Source organism: Anopheles arabiensis, chromosome 3 (genome assembly GCF_016920715.1).
Source record: "Anopheles arabiensis isolate DONGOLA chromosome 3, AaraD3, whole genome shotgun sequence".
NCBI lineage: Eukaryota > Metazoa > Arthropoda > Insecta > Diptera > Culicidae > Anopheles > Anopheles arabiensis.
The window spans coordinates 92,217,690-92,242,578 of record NC_053518.1 but is presented as its reverse complement, the minus strand read 5'-3'; the positions used below and the strand labels follow the sequence as shown (position 1 = coordinate 92,242,578).

The 24,889-nt window shown below is 45.0% G+C and overlaps 3 protein-coding genes across 12 annotated transcripts in view; 1 reads left to right on the top strand and 2 right to left on the bottom strand.

Annotated features, from left to right (window-relative positions):
- Window positions 1-5,188, bottom strand: part of LOC120905038 (protein 4.1 homolog) — a 41,866-nt gene extending 36,678 nt beyond the window's left edge. For 7 of the 8 annotated variants that reach the window (XR_005739855.1, XR_005739859.1, XR_005739860.1 and 4 more), the window contains exons 1-2: window positions 5,068-5,174; window positions 3,591-4,184 (exon numbers count right to left, since the gene is read on the bottom strand). The gene's annotated coding sequence lies outside the window, so the exon portion shown is untranslated. Of the gene's footprint in view, window positions 1-3,590; window positions 4,185-5,067 lie in introns of all 8 variants that reach the window. The other variant, XR_005739857.1, reaches the window with a different exon arrangement.
- A 1,087-nt stretch (window positions 5,189-6,275) lies between these two features.
- LOC120902754 (peptidyl-prolyl cis-trans isomerase Fkbp12) lies at window positions 6,276-8,309 on the top strand. Of its 2 annotated transcripts, XM_040311749.1 has the most exons (3): window positions 6,276-6,377; window positions 6,477-6,673; window positions 6,805-8,309. In XM_040311749.1, exons 2-3 carry the CDS (start codon window positions 6,637-6,639, stop codon window positions 7,092-7,094), a joined length of 327 nt encoding a protein of 108 aa, XP_040167683.1. In that variant the 5' UTR covers window positions 6,276-6,377; window positions 6,477-6,636; the 3' UTR covers window positions 7,095-8,309. The 2 variants fall into 2 exon arrangements, with proteins under 2 accessions (XP_040167683.1, XP_040167682.1); XM_040311748.1 differs by lacking the exon at window positions 6,276-6,377 and having other exon boundaries at window positions 6,398-6,673.
- A 443-nt stretch (window positions 8,310-8,752) lies between these two features.
- LOC120902381 (protein EFR3 homolog cmp44E) lies at window positions 8,753-14,258 on the bottom strand. Of its 2 annotated transcripts, none has more exons than XM_040311090.1 (4): window positions 13,546-14,258; window positions 10,463-12,071; window positions 9,492-9,865; window positions 8,753-9,420 (listed from the first exon to the last, which is right to left on the bottom strand). In XM_040311090.1, the coding sequence occupies exons 1-4, from the start codon at window positions 13,625-13,627 to the stop codon at window positions 8,966-8,968; spliced, it is 2,520 nt and encodes an 839-aa protein (XP_040167024.1). In that variant the 5' UTR covers window positions 13,628-14,258; the 3' UTR covers window positions 8,753-8,965. The 2 variants fall into 2 exon arrangements, with proteins under 2 accessions (XP_040167024.1, XP_040167025.1); XM_040311091.1 differs by lacking the exon at window positions 13,546-14,258 and adding an exon at window positions 12,200-12,506.
- Window positions 14,259-24,889: the final 10,631 nt, after the last annotated feature.

The window sequence follows — 24,889 nt, the reverse complement described above, 5'->3', positions numbered from 1 at the left end:
ACTGGGCGCTCCAAGCACCAACCAACCACAGAGACAGAGGAGTCACTGTACTACCCCCCCTGATCCGGAACTGGCGGTCTATAATCAAGCACACGGAGAGCTCCAACGGGAACTACTGTTGGTGGTTGTATGTTTGGGCGACCAACGCTCCCCAACTCCCCAAAAATGTACATCCCCACAGGGTGTGTAAGTTTTTGTCTGTCAGACGATAGGCGCGACGGAAGAACACTTGCCGAGACTCGCCGTCGTCAAAACCTCGAACATGCTGGCGCCACATGACAAATACATCCCCCCTAGCACTTACACAAATTCTCGCTGGTTGAAGCTATTGGCCATCGGTCGAAAGGCTTACAGCAAAAGAAGGAAACTCTGGTTACTGTTTTCTTTTTTCCATTACAGAACCTTTCCCTTTAGTACTATCTACTGAAAAGTGGTGCGTGTTGATAGTGAGAATGAGGGTATGGGCAGGGGAAATTATAGTACACTGCCGCCGCACACGAAGCTGGACGTCGCCTCAGGCATTAAGGGGCGTTTTTTTGTTGGAACGAGCGAAAATTAACTGATTATGGGCGATAGTTGGCAAGTTGTAGGCAAAGGGACAGATAGACAGAAAGTGAAAATTGCTGGTTCTATTCATTATTCAGAGGTTGTGCTAGACGACGGAGACGATGTTGAGGACCTTGGGACATTCAGGGACGTGGAGGAGGGACATCGAGGATATTTGTTTTAAGCATTGGAGTATTACTTATTGGCATATTCATAGCAATTGGAGCAAAACTGACCACTATTCTTAGTGTTTGGTCCTCTTTTTCACTTCATTTCTTCAATGTATGCTCTTATTTTACAGAACCGCACGCTTTTCTTGTAACTTTTAACACAATTCTTGCTACATAAGCAAACATGTACAGGTATAGTTGTGACTGGCAGTCTGCTAACAGAAAGTTCCTCACTCAACTAACTCCTTGTGTCCCCGCTTTAAGCCCTTTCCAACACATACACGCTGCAGTTGCTTTCCAAACAAAAGAATAAATACACATTCTGCCTTTTTCCTGTTATTTTTACCCGCATTTGGGAGTATTCCGTTCACATGCCCTCACATCCATCCACCACCATCGTGCGGAAGTGCCCGCTGGAAGGTAAAGAGACATAAATTTCACACTTTACACCAGACACATACACGCGCGCGAGCGAAAGTATATCCGAGCTGGGAAATTCTATCCTTCCTTTCACTCCGACCTTTCCCAAACCCTTCCGTACTTCCATTGGAGAGATTGGATATCGAAAAGCCCCAGATGCGCTCTCTGCCTAACGTGCCTCTGTTGCTGCCAATGTCGGAAGTGTCAGTGTCAGGAAAGTTTATCTTCCGCGCCAAAGCATCATCCTCTGGCGAACGTGTTGGGGGCGTTGTGGCATCCACGTTTGGGGAGCAATTTTCGGGAGTAACCTTTTCGCCCCTCAAGACATTTTTCTTTCCCGATGTGCCGCTGTCACAGGATGCTCGCGGGTGTCCCAAGGGCACCAGCCAAGGTATGGGCACGATGCGGCAGAGCGCACGGGAGAAGCTTGTATTTCATTTTATGATTTCCGTTACATGTTGAGCATGTATCCGCATTGGAGGCACATAAATGTTTACGGTTGAAATTCTCCAATCTTTGAACGAAAAAAATGCTCTTTAAAGCATTAAAGTATGGAACAATGTTTTAATTTGTATCCATTTTTTTGGCGAACTTTTAAATGACCCAGAAACTCGCTACACACATTATGCCCGATGGCGCTAAAAACCTGTCTGTGGTTTCTTGTAAAAAAGCATAACTCTTTCAAACGCTGGCTATTTATCGTTTCCGGTTTCCGGTGCATCACGCCCAGGTGCACTTGCACGGGTATGTGTGTGAGTGTGTGTGTTAGAGCGCTGTTGCACTTAGTAGACCTCTCCTCTCTCGGCATTTAGCAACAACCACCAGGGGAAACCATTTCCGTTTTCCGCCCGTATCTGAAAGCACACCGCGCGTTGGAGAAGAGCACCAAGTCACCGCCGCAGCCAATCACTGAACCATTCGGTGGTATTGGTGGTAGTGGTGGTGGTGATGCTGTTTGGCCTCATTCTTGGATGCCGGTTCCAACGGAAAGAATTCAAAAAACGGTGCTCCCCATCCACACACCAACGAGGCTTGATCGCGCTCTCGAACCGGTTGGTCAGCGATCGCACAAATACAAATGCAGGCGCACCAGACCAGGTAACTCTTGTGCCTCTCCATCCCCCGTATCCCTTCCAACCCATTCAATGTGAAGGAATAATGTTAAGAAAGAGGGTTTGAAATGAAATAAGGAATTATTATTGTACAACGCCCTCGGGAGAGGAGAGAAGAGGAGGGATCGTTGCGCTCGATCTGTGGTCGGGGCCGTTTGTGTGTATTCACCCACCCACAACAAAACCGTGAACAAAATGCGCTTGATGGTGATGATGATGTTGTGCCGTTTGCCGCGCACGCCGGTGTGTGTTTTGAACGCAAGCCAGCAGGGTGTGTGTAAATATGAAACCGTAATACTTTTATGTTTATTTTATTGGCTTTTTCTTAGAAAGAAAGCTTTCAGATTGGAGGATGAAGTGAGTTTAAGTGGTTTAAATTTATATAATATATATTAGACTGAAATATTAAACTAAATGTATCGGGTTTTCACTAGAAACTACAAACATGACATTACTTAATATTCTTCTATAGTTAATAATAATGAAAAATGAAAAAAATACCTATTTTGAGTGAAACTTTTGGACAAAAATAGCCACAATGTAATTAATTCGATAGGACGGTTTCATAATTACACACTTGTCACCGGCACCAACCATTCCAACCGCAGCAGCGCGCGTTTCGCGGCTCACTGCGTTTTGTTGTGTTGTATATTTTGTTACATGTGAGGGGGGGGGGGACAGAGACAGAGAGGGAGCCAAAACCAGTTTTTCTACTTTTCGGTTTTCGGGGCTTTCGTCAAGTTCTACCCCAAACACTATCCTCGCCTCTTCTTCCCCCTTTCCCCCTGCTCCACACCCACTCACATAGCTCCACGACACAGAAGAAAGGGTGAAGCGAAAAGAACAAAATCTCCACACAAACACACAAAATGGGCCGCCACCTCTCTTCTGCTCCTTTCTTTTTTGGATACACTGTTGGTGGTTTGTGTATTTACACATTTTGGAGTGTTGCCGTATGTGTGTGTTTGTGTGTGCGTGTTCCTCGACTGCTTGTTTACTGCACCTTATTTGATATTCCACTTTGCTTTATTGGTCGCTCCGCTTTGGTTGCCACAGACAGTTTCTCTCCCCTTTCTCGAAAAACTAACCCCACCGGCCCTCTCCTCACCTCTACACCCTTAGTAACTTTGCCACGCTGACCACTCTTTCGGGCCATTCTACTTTATATCCCCCATTTTTTCATAAAAACCTTTATGCAGACGGCACCGGCTTCGTCAGTGAACGCTTATATCATTCGAAAAAAGGAATAAACGCATGGCAAGGAAGTGGAATTTAAGTCAGAAACATTAAGCGCTACAAATCGTTGCTGAACGAGAAATTGTAGTTTGAATTTTAAACTCACCTTTAGCTGTTAGCGAAGGTGCGACACGCGACGTGTGAAACCGAACAGTTCAAAATTATTTGATGATGACAATTAGTTGGATGACGATGACACGATGATGTCAGCAGCGGCAACAGATCCGCAGACGGGCCTTGTTGTGTTGTTCTTTTTTTTCTTCGCTCCGTTAACGGCTTTCCGCTATTGTGCCTTGTTCACACTCACACACACATACACTTTCTCACCCCTAAAAACAGTGCATAATAATCAGGGTCGTACACAACACAGGGGGACACACACACGGGGAACAGTAAGTTTCCTTCTTATGATGCCCCGGCGTGGTTTTCCGATTGTGTGTGCCCTTTTGTGCGTTTTATTTTTCCCCGTGAATCACACACTAGCATACACGTGCACACATACACACATTCACTCACAGTAGGCTTTGGGAGGAAAATTGCACCTTTCACAGAACGGGGTGCGAACGGGATGAAAGATAACAGCAAGAGGGACAGAGGAGGAAGATGGAGAAAAGACGCAATCGCGTTATTTTAGATTAATTTTCACTTTTTCTTCGCTCGATACACACACGCCACTAATCAAACACGCACGCACTTTTCGCTAGAACGGGAAGTGGAAGAAATAACATTTTTTTCTCTATTTCGGCTCTAATAAACAAACAAGAAAAACAGACAGACGCACGGAACTAGTTTTGAATTTTCCCATTCATACACGGTTAAGGTTAAGGGAAGAGAAGCAAAAGAAAAAAGAAAAGCCCCTCACAGAACGGAACCACACACAAGCTATGGTTTTTTTGTTTCGATCTCACCCTCCCCTCGAAATCCACCTCACAACATCATGTCGTGTGTTTGTGTGTGCGGCACACGTACGTGTTAATATCTATGGGTGGCAGTGGTAGCAGGCGACGACGGCGAAGGCAAGCGCAGCACAAACACATACGCACTGGACTGTCCACACACTTGGCTCGAGAATTACAAAAAAAAAAGAAGGAAAGACAAACTAAACCCAGTCGGAGTAGAAGCCACGAACCTGCCCGTTTTAATTCCCTCCCCCTTTCAAGCGACCGGTGGTCAATAGCAGCACCACCACCACCACCAACCCAACCATCCCGTCATGTCTACCAACAAAACACACCGATGCGCGAAATGGCTTCTTCACCGGACGATTTCCCACCTTTTTCTGCTCTTCTTCTCTGTTTCTCACTCTCTGTTAGCATGCAGCACCTTATTTTTATGTTGCTTTTATGTTTTATCAACGCACACTGTCACGCACACACACACAGAGGTACTTGTCACGTTTGTGTTAATTTTTTTCTTCTCCCGATTCTGCTGATAAAACGCATTCAAATATCACTCGCCAACAAAGCGCGCCTCACCGACAGCTTTCAGGGAGTTTTCTTCAGCCAACAACACACAGCACCACACACACACCCAATCCCACCGAACCGATGGTTTTTTGTGTTTTCCCTTTATGCTGCACCTACATAGAATGCTTTATGCGGTATTTTCAGCGCGACCACTACGACGACGACACGGTTGACACAGACACGTCTGCTCTGATCGGGTTCCGCGAAGTTAATAATTTTTCGGTCGCTGGCAACGCGGTCATAGCGCAACACGGACTGGCTGCGTACGTTTGCTGATGCGAGAGTGTGTCTGGGTGTGTGCGTGTGCTCGGTCCGATAACCCAGTTAACATTTGATTTGCCTAAATTGACAGCTATCGGGCGTCAATGAAAATACCCATCTAAAAATATATTTTAGATACATTTCATAACTTTTGTTGTTTTACAGAGAAAAACTAAGATGAGCAAAAAATGCATTAAGATTCTAAAAACTTGAGGTTTGAAGAAAAATCTTTACAATCATTAGGATATTTTTATGCTTATAAAAAAAAACAGTCAAAACTCTTTAGATAAGCTTAAATTGCCTGCCTGTTGAACGGTTGATTCAGGTTGCATTCTTTTTTAAATTTCCATACATTTTTCTCTCAAATTAAGATATGTTTTGTTCTCCAAAAGCCAAGAAATTTCAGTTAATTTGTCTTCAAATAGTTTTCCATGCAAACAAAGGTTTTTTTTATTGAACTGTTAGTGAACTATCAGACATCGGTTCGGTGCACAGCAAAGCAGGCCAACTAAAAGGCAGTCAACTAATAAAATGCGATTTCAGTTGGTAGGGTAAAAAAGCTTGAGTTGGCTGAAATTAACCGACGATTTCGCAATATGTTTGGAAGCTTCACGATTGGTCTGTTTGTGACTTGCGTAAGCTTGCAGTCAAATTATATTTTAGATACACCAAAATAAAGCAAGGCAACGCCAGGGTCTTTTTGATCGATCATATCGATCAAGAAACAATTTTTACACATTTTTACACACAAGACGGCTAGCAGGGGTGATCCAGGGGTACAGTCGTCAACTCGAACGACTTAATAACATTCCCGTCATGGGTTCAAGCCTATAATGGAGCGTCTCCCCGTAGCAAGGATTGACGATCCGGCTGCGTAGTAATAAGTAAAGTCTTGAAAGCCTGTATAGGCAAGCATGACCATCGCGTAGGACGTTACGCTAAATAGAAGAAGAATGAAAGCCGACCATCCATTCAATATAAAAATAAAGCAAGTAGTTCCATTCATTTTCCCGCTGGAAGTTCTAATTCGAACATCTTCAGTTCGAATCCTCATTTTGACAGCTCTTTTGACATCCAAGACGTCCATCCGTGCTGCCCCAAATGTTCTTTGGGAATCGACGCGCAGAAGGGAAGATATTTTCTTTTTCAAGCCGTGTGAAATTTCGGTGTGTAATTTTAGGTGTGAAATTTTAAGCACTCGCAGCACAGTCTTGCTAATCTATCATCGTGTTGGAATTTGTTTGCTCTCTCTCTACCAATTGCAGCAACCAGTGCGTAATTGCATTCGCTTGCAGCAGTTCCAGCTCTGTGGAATTACAAAAAAAGTTGTGCAGCCCTCTACTTGACCGGCTAATTTTGCAGCCCGTGCCCGTGTGTGCCCTTGTCGCTAGGAAGCCGTAACCAAGCAGGAAGAAGGAACGCAAAATGGGTGTACAGATTGTCCCAATTGCCAACGGTGACCGTAAGTATCGGAATGCGCCAGTGTGCGCTGAGCTGTGGTGGCGAGTTCTGGGAGTTTATCGTCTTTTTATGCTGAAATTTTTCGTGTGTTTCCTTTCCCCCTCCCCTCTGCGTGTTCTTCCCATCCCTTAGAGACCACCTTCCCCAAGCCGGGTCAAACGGCGGTCGTCCACTACACCGGCACGCTCGACGACGGCACGGTGTTCGATTCGTCGCGCACCCGCGGCAAGCCGTTCAAGTTCTCGGTCGGCAAGGGTGAGGTGATCCGCGGCTGGGACGAAGGCGTCGCCCAGATGTCGGTCGGCCAGCGTGCCAAGCTGGTGTGCTCGCCGGACTACGCCTACGGTAGCCGTGGCCATCCGGGTGTCATCCCACCGAACGCTCGGTTGACCTTCGACGTGGAGCTGCTGCGAGTAGAATAAACTGGAGCGTGCAAGCAATCGCTTCACATCCGTTTACCAGATGCAACACACACACACACACACACAAATCACACACATACACAGTAACACATGCATTGACCGAAGCACCGAATTGAAGAATGAGATAAAGGAGGAAGGAAGGCTGGATGTGGATGCAAAAAAGCAAGATAAGAAACAGCTACCACCAACCCGTTTCTTGCCCTTTGTTAGTCGAAAAAAAGAAGAAGCTAAACATTCTTATCATCACGTGTGTCGTAACAGTCAGATTGTTATCTTTCCGAGCCTCCGAAGACTCATCACAAACTGTAACAACAACCAGCCACAGCATTATCTCGTACCTAGCAGAGAACTTCCTATCATTGTGTAATCGGCGTTTTTTTTCCTAGCTAAAGCTCTTTTTTAACCCTCTAGTCTTTGTTGGCGTATAAAAGCGTGTTTTTTTAACGAATGAATTGTACATTCACCCGCACACCAACGAAAGAGAAGAGAAAGGATAAGCCTTTTCTTCCCCTTTCTTATTCCAAAATTGCACTGATTTTGCATTTAACTATTAAAAACAAGAGCAATAGAGGGGGACGAAGAACGGTAGTAGTACAACATAGCGAGATAGCGAGAGCGGAATGTGAAATCAAAATCGCGAGAATCGATCGGAATACAATTAAGATAATTGCAAGCAAACGAACAAGTCTCCCCTTTCGTAGTGGAATCGAACATACATTTGCGAGCTAATTGAGATGATGATGGATAATGAGATGATAAAAATTGAACTTTCCATTTTTCCTAGAGAGCACACTACTAGCAGTCCAGCATGTTTGTCAAAGTTTTTGCTGTATCTTCTTCTCTTGTACCTCTTTAAATTAGCACATTAGAACAGGGCATTTCTAGTTCGTTTTTAAGCTTGGATATGGTTGTCCCAGAAACCCAGGAAGCATTTATGTCACCGCGCACCGTTAGTGGCAATATTTATTCGTCAGTACAAGGGATGATCCAAAACAACCACACCTCTTAAAATGTAACTCAGAAAATGGGTACACTCGGCTACTGCCAGCCCACCCCTCGGTACGTGTACTGTGTAACTGCCACCCCTCGTCGATGTGCAATCCAAACTCTCTCTCTCTCTTTACAACCTAATCATTGGTCAACGGTCATTGGTACTGCAATGTGAAAATGAATCTGAAACACTCAATAAACCATTAACTCTATACCAAATCAGAATATGGGCATGCGTATGTTATTGATTTTTTGTTCTGTAAAACGAAAGAAAGCATCATTGAGGGTAAAACGTTTAACATCCTGCTTGGGTCAGCTTTGTTTCGGGAAGGACTTTTGGAAGGATCTTTTGGGGTGATGTCATCATGAAGATCATCCATTTTCTTTCCTGTTTCAATTACAGGGTATTCCGGGGGTTCTCATAGTTGTGGGACACTTCCTTGACTCTTTCTGTTTGGAAATGAACTTTATATGATGGTAATTGGACTCTTGGCACCCTTTTTAGACAGGCTCCTTAGAAATTCCTGTTGGATTTGTCCAGCAAGGGTGATATAGAGTCCAATTCCCATTACATTAAGTACATTTCACGCAAGAAAGAGTCAATAAAGCGTCCCACAGCTATGAGAACTCCTGGAAAACTCTGTAAAACACAACACGCATTTTTGTAATTTTTGGAATTGAAGACAACCATTGATATATATTTCAAATAATAATAATAATTCTTTAGCCATTACCTACGTATGCAATAATGCCAACGTCCAAATAAATAAATGAAAACAGGAACAAAACTCATCCAAACACCACGTTTGTGATGAAATCCAACAATTTCATAAAGAAACAAGTTCACCAATTCAAATACTTCTCTATTAAACTACCACCATCTAATAGAAGAACAATTCCGGAAAGTTATTCTCGTAGATTGGCCGCTGACCACCGGCCGCCAAGTGATGCTTGCCCGGCTCAATCATCGACGGCCCGTTGAGTCCCCCGTTGGCGGCAAGCAGCAGCGAACCGGCCTGTACACCGCAGGAAGCCGAAATCTGTCGTTCCGCCGACAGGGCGTTAAAGATTTCGTTCAGCTTGTTCTGGATGACGTCGTGCTTGGGTTCGGTCCGGCGTACCAAATCCTCGAACGCCGTCTCCCGGAACGTGCGCCCAATTTGCATCTGCTTTTCGCGCGCCTCACGCTTCGAAGCTTCGGTCGGTTCGGCCAGCACGCGCTTCATCGACTCGAAGTTGTACTCGGAGGCGAGCGAGCGCTTCTGGACGCCCGGGGAGCTGCTGACGCTTTCGATGTCGTTGTAGCTCGCATCGACCACACTGTTCCGAACGGCACCTGGGGAGGTGGGGGATTTTTTTTTAGCAAAAAAGGGACACACAAACAATCCTCTCAAATCAATGACTTACTGTGCGTGTCAACCCACGAGTGACGGTGCGCCGATATGTCCGTCTGGTTGAGGGCGTACGGTGTCCCTGTCTGGACGCGGTTGCACTCCAGCCCGGCCTGCTGCAAACATTCCGCCACCGCCAGCTTGTCCACGAGCAGATGGGGCAGATTGGTGTTCAGCGTGCTCGGTGCACTCTTGTCGTTGTCCATTAGCGGGGGCAGCAGATAGGAAGCCTCCTCCTTGCGTGCCTGTATCAGCTTCTCGACGTACTCGACCAGCGGCCCGACACCGGTACAGCGTCCGAGCAGGATCAGCAGCGAAATGGCAATGCTGTGCAGATTGCAGCGATGCTTTGGCGATAGTTCCACCTCGGTTACGGCCACTTGCTGTACGCTGTGTGTGTATGTTGGTGTGAATAAGATGGGAAAAAGGTCATTACGGGGGGTGGTAGTGAAGAGCTAATTGAATTCGTTCGATTTAGAGAATGAAGCGGAAGTGTCCTCGGAAAAGAGAGGGCGGATATTGATTTTTTTGCGTGGATATTTTAAGAGAAATCAATTGAATTTGGTGGGGGAGAATTCAAACACGAGAAGGATGAAACAGTTCGTTTGACCTATGACTTTTGAGTTGATTGTATGTTATAACCGCTATTTTCTGCTTTCAAGTGCGAAATTGATACTTAAAAATCATTTGAAACTGATTCAATTATCAATTATAAGGTAAGAGAGCATTATTTGAATAATATTTTTCAATAAAAATTGAATAATAAATAATATTTAACGCGGCCGTTACGGCATACATCGAATGGAGCGAGTTCAAGCCTCGTCAAAGGCACAGACAGACATGAGAGACAAGGGCTACTAAGATTGTTGTTCTGCCCAAATACGAAGCAAGCCCCATACACGTTTACATCACCATGGAGATCTTGTTGAAGCTTCTTCTCCCACGAAAGACAACATGACAGCCATCTTACTCGATAAGGAAACTCACCCCAATATGAACAGCAGAAACTCTTGCATCGTTTCACCGCACGCCATCTCGACGATCACCAGTGCGATCGTGTTGTAGGACGATTTCAGCACCTCCAGATGGTTCTCCTGCGACATGCTCTCGATGATGGCCTGCAGTATGTTCGAGCCGTACTTGTGCGTGAACAGTATGTCCGACCGGGATGGCGTTTCGATCGTCAGCGTCGGATAGTGGCTCACGTTGATCACGTTCAGCAGATGCTGGTTCTGGTGCCGGTCGAGCAGCTGCTGGAAGATCTGCATCACGATGATGCGGATCGGGATGGAGGCGGCCCGTGCCATCTTGAGCAGCGGCTGCAGGAACGATACGGGGAATGCTTTCTCGAACGAAACGGTTCGGTATTGGGTGCCCACTTTCAGCAAACTCTTCAGCAGAATGTTCTGCAGCAGATGGTCACCCTTGCTCTTGTGCGACGGATCCGGCACCGTGTTCATGATGAAGAGCATTATTTCAATCTTCTGATAGTCGGGATGATGGTTGGCGAACTCGCCCAGTGCGTTGATCAGTGCCTCCTGGTACTGCGTCTCTTCCGGCGTTGATTCGTCGTGCTGCGTGCTAACGCTCGTCTTCAGGTGCATCAGCAGATTGTTAATAATATCCAGTGCCGATGGGCCGACACTTTCACCCGCAGCGATGGCAATAATCTTGGAAAGCACGACCGCAAGCGAGGTTCGCGTTTTGGGCGAGGAAGTTAGATTTTGGTCCAGGTGCGACATGAGCGTTTCCACCACCGTGTACGAGTACTGCGGTTGGATCGAGATCATCACAATGCGGAACGTATCGATCGCGAACTTGTTCGGCACCCACAGCTTATGATGGTCCAGATGCGTGAGCAGCGGCTTCAGCACCGATTTGATATGCCCAAACGATGCCCTGCTGACCAGCTCCCGCAGAACCGCTTCCGCTAGCAACGGTGGCGTCGACGGGGTCGCTTCCGTGTCGGTCGATTTCGACGGCCCCGATTGCATGTTAAACAGCAGCGAGGGAACAATCTTCTCCATGTGCTGCTTCTCCCAAATGTTTGCCACCAAATCGTCCGACACCGTCTTGCGGATGACGCCCTGCAGCCCCTTGATGCCGGCCATCCGGATGCTGTCGCGCAGCTCCATGTCGTCGTTGTTGCCGTAGCACATGGAGGAAAACTTGGAGATGAAAAAGTCATACCGCCGATGGTAGGACGGTGTGTCCTCCTCGATGTTCGCGAACCGCACGAACGAATTGGTGGCCATGATCTGCAGCGTAGGATTCGTGTCCTCCAGCAGCTTCTGCACCATGCGCAGGAACGATTCGACGAACAGGTTCAGTATCTGCGCGTGACAGGCCATCAGCAGCAGATCCATCGCTTCCATCGCGATCTCGACGAACTTGTACCGCTTGCGGTAGATGTCCTTCGAGGCGCGCTGGTACAGGTACTCCCCGATCCGGTCCAGCTTCTCCGGCGAGCGCAGCGAGTAGAAGGTGAGCTTTTCCATGTTCGATTTCACCAATCCGTCCTCCGGATTGGCCGGAAAGATGTTATCCACCAGCCGCTTGTAGCGGGGCCGCAACGCCGAACAGCAACCGCAGCAACCTGCAATCAGTAGATTCACGATTAATTTTCTCATCCAACAGCAACACCGGGGCCGATGATGTTTGGGGTAGGAATTTCGGTCTTTAAGCTGTGTCTTTCATTTCTTGCTTGGGACACGGACTGTTTACCTAGCATTTTCGATAGGAGTGAGTTGCTGGAGCACTTGGATGAAGCAAAAAGAACGCACACACGGTGATGGCAGTGGAACAAAACTACTTGCTAGAGGCTTCTTTCCGTGCCTTGCTGGTGATTACACATCACAATCGCACACGCCTGGGTGTGTGGGAGGGGGACTAATTGGGGCGCATTTTTATCGGAAACACAAAACACCAGGGACGCTTTCGCAAAAGGCAGTGTCCAGTGAACGGAAAGGTGGGTGATACGAACAGGGCGAAGGAAGAGGCAGAACTGATTTTTGTTTCAGCCGCGATTGACGCATGACGTCATACTTCGGTTCGGTTTCCGTATCAGCTGTTTTTGAAAAGGGGTTTTTCGTGTTTTGGGAGTTATTTAATATTCTAGCTTGTAAAAAAATTACATTTTATAAGGAAAATGCAATTTTTAATTGAATATTCAACGCTTTCCCATTAAAATGGTAAATAAATATTTTCAAACTGTCAAACGTCCGTGTCCGGTGGAGGTCGAGCAGTGCTGCATGATTTCGAGCGGATTTAAAATGTGCATCCCGAAACCGTTGCAACTTCGCGAGGGAAAGGTTTTAAAAATTGATTTGTACAAATCAAATTACGATTCGACGCGTTTTAAAAGCGAAAAAACATGCAAGAAGTATTTGGTTTACATATTGATTTGAATGAATGGTTGCTATAAATATGTTAAAAAGTAAGATTAAGAGATTTACACCTCACAAGGATATTAACTAGTGGAAATGAATAAATATTACACAGAAAGTCACAAAATAATTCAAATTATAATTGTTCCATAGTTCGCAACGTTTCTTTAATGTCTTGTCATTCAACAAGTCTCATTTTACTACTATAAAAAGGACAGAGCAAGCTCAGAGTGGGAGTTGAACCACATTCGGTCTTGTAGGATCTGGCGTCTCCATGTGTAGATTCGTTTAGAAATATAGAGACAAAAAATAAACAAATAAATATTTGACTCTTCTGTTGGCTTTATAAGCATTAAACACCATTCTTTATACCACGTTTTTGATATTTTTGATATATATTTTTCAATACTTCTTCAAGTAAATGCATCAATTCTAATTCCCCAAAACGGCCAGTGCATTATTTAATTGTCCTTAAATCGATATTCCACCATCCACAGCGAATAGTTATTATTCTGCCGAGGACCTTTTTCGTGTAGTCCGGAAGTAGTCAACCGTGTTCCCGTGCAGTCACGCGATGGCTCTCGCTCTTACCATTACCCTCATATCAACCCCCCTCGCCCAATTCCCTTGGTAAACATTAACCATTTCCTACCGTTATGTAATAGGCCCTGCGACAAAACTTACATCCTTCGGTGCACTTTTTCACAAACGAGTCCAGGAACTCGGGCATCTCCAGCGGCTCGAAGCAGCATTTGATCATCGACATTGTGTGATTGGGTTTGGTTCGAACTTTACGTTTCACTTGCGTAGACAATGATTAATATTCTGATTTTCTTGAGCAAAGTTAATTAAAGCTGAGCTGAGTTCGTGTGATAGTCATCGCTTAAGATCTGAATTTTATATCAATTTACACGCTTGCCTTTAAAACTGAACACAAAACACACACTGTATCACAAAGGAAGCGCTAATTTAATTAGCTTGTATTAATTTTTTAGCCGATATTACTGAATCATTTTGAACACTTCACACATACCCGGCCGACGGTTCCGTTTGATGCAATATTTTTGCTCATGTGATACCAATAAAACAATGATTCACTACTTGAGTGGGTGGGAAAAAAACCCACAAAGCTGCCCTGTACTGTGCTGTGAACCAAACCAGGCAAGCAATTAGCCCTTCTTTTCACCGCAAAGGGCCAGCAATCAAACAAGGTCAAACTTTGAACTTTTCTTTCCCATCCACGACCACCCCATCCACGGCGAAGGGAAAGGAAAATTTCCCACAGGACACTCTTTTCTTTCACTCACTTCACTCTCTTGCTTTCTATCTCTCTCACTCAAACCCTCCTTCGTTCTAACAAAACGAAGCTTCCCTCACGCTAGTCCATCTTCGACTGGAAAAGTGTCGACCGTGCGGAAAACGGAGTCGCTTTTCCGACCTTCCCGTCATGCGCACTACCTATCACTCTCTGTTTTTATCGATAACAGTTGACAAACACAGTCGCACAATCTCACTCTCTTTATGTATCACTTGTGGTTCGGGTTGAAGTTACAGGTTGTTTATGAATGGAATTTAAAGCCATTGAGGAAAAAGCTCACCGAGAGCTGCTGCTCTTTGCATCACTGTACCGAAATCGCTTGGGTTTGCTTTTTGTTTTGGAGAGTGATTGTGAGGTGTTTAACTTTAACCGCGTACAGCTGAGCACGGTGCAATAAACCATGTCGCACGTGGACTGTAGCGCAAAACTGCTGCTGGTGATGGAAAATGGCAACATCCTCTCTTCTGTGGATTGACTGACTGCAGCGATCCGAAACGGAGGTCGTTAGCTATCAATTGCGTCTGCGATCATCAACTGGCTCAAGGTCAGTGTGATGTGATTGAGTGAACAAATAAGTGTTGATGTAATCGAGAAGGCAGTTAGAAGGGACAATGTTGTGGGGTAATTTCTTAAATAACTTTTTGAGTCGATTTTTTTACTTTTATAAAAAGAATTCAATCGAATCCAACGAACCCTTTACTCCAAAAAAAACCCAATTCAAATTAGAAAAAACTCAGAAGACCATGAATCTAATTGCACTGACGTCATACGAGAAAAACGCCCACTTACTAAGCCTTCATGTTCACTTTCGATCGCCCCATAATAAGCAGCTCAATAAACGAAAAAAAGAAGCTGAACCGTTTACTGTATTCTAATTACCACACACACACATTCATAAACGCCGCTTATTGGAGCCGCAAAGTGGTAAAGTTCTGAGTTGGAACCAAACAAGAACACCCTTGGGCGCACTTTTCCCTAAACAAGCGTGTGTGTGTGTTGTGTAAAAGAAGAAGAGAAAAAACAAGAAAAAAATAAAAAGCAGAGCAAAAAGTAAAAGCGGAAAACGCGAATGGGCGGCAGTGTAAGTGTTTCATTACTACTAAAGCGGCTGCGCGAGCTATTCCGGTAAAGTATTTTCATTTGGCTTTGGCGCTATTACGCAGGTTTGCGCAAAAGGGGGTGCTGTGGAGAGCATTCGCTTTCACCGCTTCCGGCCAGCTCGAGTGCGGGGGGGCTCATCTCTTTTTAAGAACGATTAGCAACGTGAAGCGCATATTTATATGAATGATTACTGTTTTTAGCAATGCAATTTGCACCGGCCGAGACGCCCTTCCCGGCTGCACTTTCATAATGTGGTTTGGTCCACACATTAACGGCGGCGGTGGTGGTAATGCTTCGCGCGATCATTGCACAATAAATCGACCATCGTGCGCGCCACATAATCGGCCGGATGGTTTCGTTGGAAATGCGCATAAGCGTACGCCAACAGCAGCAGCACGGGCAGCAGCAAAAAATGGGAAACATTCAAAACAAAACGCGCTTACATCGGTAACGGCTGGTCGAAGTAGGCGATCAATTTCACTTGTTTGTTCATTACAGCAGCAAGCGCGCATCCCTTGCAAGACAAGTGAAAAGAAAAGTCGCGCGCGCCTGTGTGTGTGTATGTGTGTTTGGGTACATGTGCGTGCTTAAAGCTCATAATATTGTGCGCAAAAAATTCATTGACCGTGTACAGAAATTCGTGTGCAGCAGCACCTGAACAATGCACTTTTTTGTGCATACTCATACCACCATTGAGGGCTTTGAATAATCTTTCAAAAAAGACAGCAATGCACGAAGCGACTAACCCCCTCGCGCGAAAGGTGAGTGACAGCTTGATTGATAGGAAGCTTAATTCTTGCACGACAAACTGCAATCTTTTCTTAAATAAAAAAAAAATCATTTGCCACCAATAAATTTCCCAATTTCTTTTTTTTTTCTTGTTTTCGGTACTCATTATTCTTCCTTTCGCTGGCAGAACCTTTTCCTCCGCTTTTTGCGGTGTCAATCACTTGGAAGGAGAGAGAGAGGTTTTTTCACCCCTCATTGCGTTGCAATTCTGAGCTTGATTTAAACACATTGTCACACGAGCAATCACACACACACACACACACACTCCTCACTATTCCTGTTGCGGGCGGTCATTACGTACGTTTAGCACGTTCGCGGGTAGAATAGAATCTGAGCAAGGGACATGGGAATACGCCGTGATGGTCAAGGGAGAGTTTCCTTCCAGCTTAAGTGGGCGGTATGTGTGAATGTGTGTGTGGTGTACTTGGCGAACTGTCAAGAGGAATTTCGGTGGTACTTCATCATCGTCAAGATCGTGGCGATTAAAGTGGCGGAGTCTTGGCGTGCGCATCTACCGGTCTGGTACTTCACCTTTTCAGCTTTCAGGGTGTGCTGGTGGAGAAGAACGAGCGTACATTTGCTAAGGTTGGCCAGGGTAAGGGAATTAAGATTTCTGTGGAACGATATTTACTTAATTTAAATGTTGCTAATAACTGGATGGGAAGAGATGAAACAAGAGAAAAGAAGGGAATAAAAGATATAAGTAGTAAAAGTGATTTGAAAACTAAAGAAGAATATAAGAAAGAAACAGGAATAAACATGACATGACAAAAAAGACCTAATAATAATAGAAGAAAACATGTATGCATGTCTGCAATATTTTGTTGGTTTTTGGTGCTTTTTCCTATGTTTTTCCTTTATAAAGCTTGTATTCTCCAATTTACGTATTTAGTTGATCATTTACTAGTTTGTTTTATCATTTACTATTCATCTTTATGACTTACTTTCTTGTGTGCTTCTCTTCTCTTTCCCATATTGACATAATATCATTATTATTTTGACTTATTTTGACATTTTAATAAAGAAAAAAAAGACAAAACAAAAGTAAAGTAGTAGCATTATAAGTTCCTGCTTAAACACAGCTTAACATAAATAAACAATAAATAAACGTATCAAAACTCAACACTTTACAAGGAAAGAAGAGAACCACACAACAAAGCTAAAAAAAAAGGAGTAAACCTATCCCCACAATTTATGGGAATTTCTTCCCCAGGTAGTTATCATTATGCGTTTATTTATTGTTACCCACCACACGGTACACTGTTCTGAAGGTGCTCATCGTCAATGTGCCTTCCGAAAAGTTTGGAACAGCCTCGTCCCCCCCCCTCCGCGGCCAAGAAGAACAGAGTTGTAGAACATAATTTCGTCATCCTTAGCGTAAAGTGGATAAGATAGCCGTGGGGGTAAATTATGCGAATGCACCCATTGCGACGAACCTGCGCGACGCTCACAAGCGTCTGTGTGGACTGCCCTCTTCACCTTCTGCTGCTCCTGCTCTTCCTCCAAACAATTCCATATTTCGTGTGCTTGTTTTCGGCGTGAGTGGTCAAGAAGAATTCACTTGAAACGGGGCCCGCAAAGGCACCAAACGCAGAGGGCGCAAGGTAAACCACAACACTGGTTTGGTTCCGGTTGGTTAGCCGGTTGCTTTATGGATGATCATGATGGGAGCCAAGGGGAGCAAAGGGGAAGGTAGAGGACCATCATTTCTAATGTGCATGCGTACGACGAGGGCACCTGAAGCACCGATCGTGTGCGCCTTTTATCGCCTGTTGCCCGCAAACCAAAAACCCGATGAAGAAAATGTTTATCGCCACTTCATCTTGTACCAAATGGGTGTTCCTTTCTATCGCACTTTGCTTCGTTTGATCATGCCAAGGGCAAGGGCCTGTTGTTTTCGTGGGCATTCGTGGGCAACCGCAAAGTGCATTGGTATATGGATGTAGGTTAGCAGGGACGCATGGTGGGATTAATGTTTGTAATTGAACTTTGATAGTGATCGGATTTCGACAAGAGACTATCGAGAAGAGATTGGAAAAATATTAACAATAATTTCAAGAAAACATGTTAATTATTGACATTTAAAGTGTAAATAAATATATAAATAAACCTAAAAAAGAAGAACTATTTAAATAAACAAAACTTTATAAAATAATGTAATCAAAAGCAAACATATTAAATGGAAAAGAAAGGGATGCCATAATCCAATAAGAAGGTATTAAAAGGAGGAAATTTAATAAGACATTACTCCCAACAATAAAAGAGAAGTGATCAGCCCATTACAAAACGAAAGAGAGTAATTTCTTAAAGGTCTTACCGCACAAAACCTTAAGGTAAACTCTGCACAAACACGAACTCACCAAAGCAAATGCACCGTTTGTTTGAAATGTATCTTTTACTCTCCAACACGATACAAAAGCATACAATAACAACACAACACCAAAACCACTCTCCAGAAAAAAAGCATCCCGCTGCGTCACGCACCCCAAATAAGTGAAAATATCATTAACGCACGCGGGGCCAACCACGCATATAAAGGGCACAAGGCATCAGGTGTCTTGCAGGCCCTTTTTTGTGTCCAGCCCGTCCCATGCACACAACATAATCACAATAAATCCCGAACAATAACCAGTGCAATGCCCGACCGGGGTCCCACTGGCACGGTCCCACGAAGCCGAGGCGGCCGTCGTTTAAATTATGTCAAGCGATAATTCTTCCGGAGCGCGGACTTCGCTTAATCCTAATTAAATTTTTGCACCAAACATGCTTTCCATGCGCGTTTGCCTGCCTGCCTGCCTGCCTTCCAGCCAGCAATGGCCACTTGCGCAGCGACAAATGCACCACCACAAGAGCCCGACTTAAAGGATAACTAACGAAACGCAGGGAAGCAGAAATTCATAACCTAACGAGCGATTGCGATGGCAACGCAGTGCGCACCCCGGACGCAAAGGCGTGTTGCTGTGGTGCGCGCGTTTTTTTTCGTGGTTGTGGTTTTTGCGCCACGTTTCCTCCTTCCAAAGCCCGTACACACCGTGTTCCTTCCCGAGGCATCGAAATTTATAGAGATGTTACGCTCAAAAGCTAAGAAGGAACGTAAGGAATCACCGCCGCCGTTTGCCGTCATATCCCTTGGGGCGACACTTTGGCTCATCGTCGTTTGGCGATGCGCGACTCAATTTTCGCTGCTTTCAGGAGAGCTTTAATTCATATTTTTTGCACACACTTTTATTTCCTTCTGATTTCGGCACCAGGCGGCGGCGGTGGCTGCTGTTGGGTGTCTGCTGTCGAACTGTTCGTTTTATCAATGTGCTTCTCTCTTTTTTATTGTTTTATAAAATATTCTTGCGTGTCTTCTCAGATGCGTCAAACCTTGCGCGCGCAAGCGCTTTGGTGGAATTTGGCTGTGGAGTTTGGAATTTGAAGGTTACACACACCTTTTTGCTATCGCTGAGAATTCCTTGTTCTTTATTTTTCGGTGTTTTGTGTTGAAGTGGCGAAAAGTTTATTAACATAAATCATAGAAGGATTGTCCTATAAAGGTTGGGGAATCATAAAGCTGGACTACAAATTCTGTCTGAGAACCTGAAAAAGATTTCCTACTCTATATTCATTTGGTCTAGATTAGATTCGAACTATTGATCTGCCGTATACAAAGCCGTGAGTATAACAAGACACTACGAGTGAGTCCGGCGAGAGACAATAAATTAGTTGATCAGGTGGTGACTAACTCTTTATTTTTGCTTGTTTATTTTATGTTTCTAATTTCTAAGAAATATAATTTAAGCAATATTAATGAAAACCTTCCAAAATGAAATGTTTGACACTCATGCCACCATCTACTCGTCTGCAACTGCCTCGTTATGTGCCGTGAAAAAACGAATGTTTGCATATTTTCGTCTCGCCGGGCTACGTCGCGCAACGCGTTTGCGCGTGAGAAAAGCACAAGATTTGAAGAAAAATGTTATTATGATTCGTGTTGGAGCAGATTTTTTTATTCTACGCGCAGAGGTACCGAAATCGAAGGAACCGGAATTTCGTTAGTCGCAACACTCTCGAACGCATCGATCGTCGATCATTCGCATCGGTTCTATCATGCCTGGAGCTATGCGCTTGTGTGTAAGCTGGTCCCTTGAGGGCTTTCTTTAAAGTGAACCTCCAAACAGCTTGACCCTTCCGCAAAAGCTCGCAGTAGTGCGTAGGCTGATAAATTGAGCTGCCTGCAATGTGCATCATTAATGCAGGCGAGCCCGGGCCGTGTCGTCGGCACACCACCAACGTACACGTGTTTTGCTGCGATCGCGGCGCATGTGGCGCAATTGGTGCACTGATTAATGGCAACCCATTACGGGAGAAGCGCAAGAAGAGAAGAAGTCGGCGAGATCGGCGTTTTGGCGTTTTGGTGTTTTGTTAATTAAAACCCATCGGCACGCCACAGGGGGATGAAAAGGAGTCTTTTCCAAGCTTGTGCTAATAATTTCACACTTTCCTACACGGTCCCTGTGGCGATTTTGGCAAACTCGGCGAATACTTGTCGATATCATTATTACTGGTCGTTGGTTTTTTTTGTTGCTTTCGTCCCTCTGAAGATAGGAATCCTCATCAAAATGATCATCGCTGTTTTGTTTTAACATCTACGTACATCTCTCGTGCAAGGGATCATTTATTCGTTTTTTCGTGGTCGCCGCCACCACCGCCTCACGTTTATGGTAAGTAAAGAGTTTAAAATTTATAGCCAACCCATAATCGTAAAACATTAACGAGTATTGAATGAGGTATTCTGTTGAATTGCATATTTCCCCGGGACCAGCTTCCTCATCCCCTCCTTGAAGGACACATTCCTTGATTGTCTCCGGTGTGAGCATTATTGCGACACTGGATTGCCGTTATGTCGCCCAGGGGGTCACTGAACTGCGTCATCAATGATGGGGATGATTTTTGTTTTAAAGTGCGTAAGCTTTTGCATCATAAAAATAAGGTTCAGCTCATCTTTAATTGAGTGTGCATTTAATGAAATAACAATCAGTGATGGACATGGTGGGGAAGGAGTTGAGTATGTTTTACAGCCATTTTTACACTCTAAATGTCAATGTATGTGTGTGTGTTTGGTTAGGGATGTTTTGTTGATAATTAATGATCGAAACAATGGTTTTAAATTGGTACCACAAAAGATGTTGTTCATTAATTTGAACTTATGAAGTGTGAAATAATGTTGTAAAAATGTTAATTTAAAGGCAATAGAATCGATTGTAGCTCAAAGTGGCGCCCTTTTTATTGTAATTATTAGAACGTTTTGTTGATTCAGTTGTGAAGGGCTACTGGAATACACAGCAGAGGAAGCAAGAATTGATTGATGAATAATTGGAAAGGGCTTCATAAATATGTGGCATGTAATGTGGGCTATAAAATTCATTCAACCAGTACAACAGTAGATAAAATATAGACAAGCCAATAAACATGTATTAATTTTACATTTACACATTTGCACAAGACTTCTTCATTTCATACAAAAACCATACAAGACACACATTCAAAGACCGACGTCAACATAAAATTCTCATCATAACTCATGCAACCGTCAATGTTGATCTCGACATTTAATCTTTTCCATATTAAACCTCGGGTATTTACAGTGGCGCCACACAGCAACTTTGCTCCCAATTCTATCCACCACAGCGACTAACGAACCCTTTTGCAAGCAAATAATTAATCACTCATATGAAATCATTCCTTATCAGGCCACTGGGCACAAAGTTGTCTTAGTGTGTGTGTCAGTAGGACCGCAACACCATCATTAACCGAACTGGCGGCAGCAGGCTGGTTGTTTTACCCAAACACGGTTAGCATCCGTTTGGGCCATTCTCATAAAACAGCAATTATGCGCGAATCATAAGCGACGAGTGCGGTGCTTCGTGCAGTGCTTTTTGGGGTCACATTTTCGATTGGATGCGGAGCGAGCACCTTAAAGCCCCGCAGTGTGCATGCATGAAGGATCGCGTGGAATCAATAATCTTTAATTGCGCAGCCTTCGGGTCTCCTGGTGCGATACGACCTACCGATGATGGTACGTACGGCGGACGCAGTCGATTGATGTTGAAGTAGCCAGCATATCATGTTGATGCTTTGTGCCCACACACTCACACACACACACAAGAGCGGCTATGCTTTGTGCCTTTGCGCGAGATCATCAGCCGCGCGGCGCGAAGGTTGCGTCAAAATTTCACTTTCAATCACACGCTTTGGGGTGCTTTTTTCGCACGCCAAGGCAATGTTTCACCCATGCCCTAGCTGGGGACAGATTTTGGCACTGCTGGGACGGTGCAATTGCAGCCGAATGGTGAAAATTGCAACCATCTGTGTGCGCACTGGTGTGACCGGTGCGTTGTGCAGCCACCTTGTCACCTTGTTACGTGCCAGTGGTGGTGACTGTGCGCGCTAAAACCTTTCCGTGCAGCGCTGGGACGGGAAGGAGCGGGTCTCGCACGAAGGGGGGAGCCGTGTTCCTGGCTCGCGGGGTTGACTGCCATTTAGGGAAGGTTCAGTGTCAGCGTCGGTTCAGTCCGTGTGCGCGAATGGGGGGGTTTTCACGACGAGAGTGCACGGTTTTGTGACGGTGTAGTGAGGATCGTCGACATTGTGTTCGTGCGGCTTGGGTCGACATGTTTTAGTGGTGGCCTCGTGCTATCAAACTATGCCGAAATGAGGGGCGGAGAGGAGATTGAGCGAAAGAAAACATTCATTAGCGGCAGTTGGGGTGGTTCTGATGTCGATTTTGGTGGGCTGAATGTAGCCAGCTGAGGCGTTTGTTGATGAAGTTGTACGAGTTGTTTCCTGTCAGTCGGCCGTTGTGTGTCTCAGGTTACAATTTGTCATAAAGGGTTGTTTTGGGATGTTTTTTAAAGGGCATTTTAATATGGAACAGAAGCTCGTTTTTAATTATTCTTTATTGTACTACATAATTCAAGAAACTCTACTTTGTAAAAGGCATACAGCTTTGCGCTAATAAAAGCGATCAGAACGAGTAAAGTAATCGTGTAATTTGTTTTACAAATATTTATGATCAATTCTACTTTAATCTCAACATCTGATCCTCATCAAACCGATAATCTTAAAAGCATCCAGCAGTGCTCTTTAAAATTGAACTTTAAATGCCCTCTCCTCCACCCACCGGGGTACGTAAACCTGTTTTAATCGTATGCATTCCACCGTAAAACTAAAACCTTCTTGCCGGAAATGGTGTTTGTTTTTTAATTCACAAAAAGCAACAAAAAAAAAAAAACACAAAAAACTAACACACAACTCTGATTGACGCTTTGAATTGGTAAGTATCAAACCAATCAAACAAACAAGAGTACCACCCTGCCTCACGCGGCCCCAGCATTGAATTTGAACGATTTGTTGGGCCCCACAAAAGCGGATGTTCTGCCAGGCGGTTTGTTCTCGTTCGCATGCACCCTCGTACAGCGCGGGAAGGGAGAGGAGAGGGCATTACAAATCGTCCGTCTGGTACGACAAACGACAAAACACGACAATTCGGCACCGACCGAAAACCAACCACGGCTCATTATCGCTGCACGCTCAACTAAGCAGTTCTAATTGATTGACGCGAAGGTGGACGCGCTGGTGGAAAGTGGACGGATCATTCCTAGGAAGATCTGGTGGCCCCGTGCAGCTCGATCGCCGATGGCACGCACGCGGTGTGTTATCGGGGTGATTTATATTAATTAGCTCGCACCACCGAACTGAAATTTATGTTCACCTCGGTCTAGAGTTCAGGTGTATCGTACTCGCACTCAACCATGATGATGACAATCGGTTGACGTATACGGTGATTTTGGTATTTTATTTTGTTTCATCGCGCACCATCGCGCAGCACAGTGGCGCAGGACAAACAATCGGAAACCGATAAAGCACGCGGTATTGCTTTTCCATGCTGCTAATTGAGTGGCAGTAGGCTGGGCGATGATGGGCAGTGGAAGAGGTACAAAGAATTCGATTTTTGCCAGTACGTTACCTGGGTAACGTAACCGTAATACCAACAGGGTCTCCACTAGGGGACTTCTCTTTTGCTCAACTGCAGGTTCGTCGCCTATGGTTGTAGTGGTTTTCGAAGTCAAGAAATCGATCGATAAGTTAATTGTATGTACACGTTTAGTGCACAAGAGGCACGGGCTGTATGTTGTCGTAGCGCTAGGGCACGATCGTACACTCCAGCCGTACCACTGCCGTGAGCGAACACGCAAACGAGTGCACTTGGCAATAAATAGGAATTTGCGCGTACAAATCTTACCCGCGCGTTTCGCAGCCGACGCAGGCCGTCGGTTGGTGTGGTTGTTGTCGGTGACGTAGTACCCGTACGGTCGTACTCGTTAACCTAAACCTGCGGCTCTCAAGATTTTCTCGATCAACCCTCTCTCCCTCTTCGTGCATGCTTTTTCGCCCTTTCGCGCCAAGGAAACGAGGTCCCAGACACCTTCGCGAACGGTGCGATCACACCTGTCTTGCCTTCGGTACCACCTACACAGGGGCCGTACTGCTAGTATTGGTGCTATCGCGAAGCGAGTGATTTCATTCTTGCTCGGGCGTTGAGACGCTCGATCGATCGATTCATTCATTGCCGAGATCGCCTATGGCCGATGGAAGGAGACGGGGGGGGTTCGTGGCTGGCGGTGGCGTACAAGTCTTTCGTGACGCAAGGTATGGCAACATTCTCTCGCGCGTTCGATCTCCGCGGCTCTCCGCGCGCGTGGAATGCGAACTATGGGATTGGAAAGGTTAATTTGTTCGATTAGTTTGATTCATTTATAATATTGAACAACTGAA

What these genes read in the sequence shown, in the direction of transcription:
- LOC120902754 (XM_040311749.1), top strand. Translation starts at nt 6,637, where the DNA reads ATGGGTGTACAGATTGTCCCAATTGCCAACGGTGACC. An exon ending in CCCAATTGCCAACGGTGACC is followed by an intron (nt 6,674 to 6,804) that starts GTAAGTATCGGA and finishes CCCATCCCTTAG; the next exon opens with AGACCACCTTCCCCAAGCCG.
- LOC120902381 (XM_040311090.1), bottom strand. Translation starts at nt 13,627, where the DNA reads ATGTCGATGATCAAATGCTGCTTCGAGCCGCTGGAGATGCCCGAGTTC. An exon ending in TTTCTGCTGTTCATATTGGG is followed by an intron (nt 9,866 to 10,462) that starts GTGAGTTTCCTT and finishes ATACACACACAG; the next exon opens with CGTACAGCAAGTGGCCGTAA. An exon ending in CTCGTGGGTTGACACGCACA is followed by an intron (nt 9,421 to 9,491) that starts GTAAGTCATTGA and finishes CCACCTCCCCAG; the next exon opens with GTGCCGTTCGGAACAGTGTG.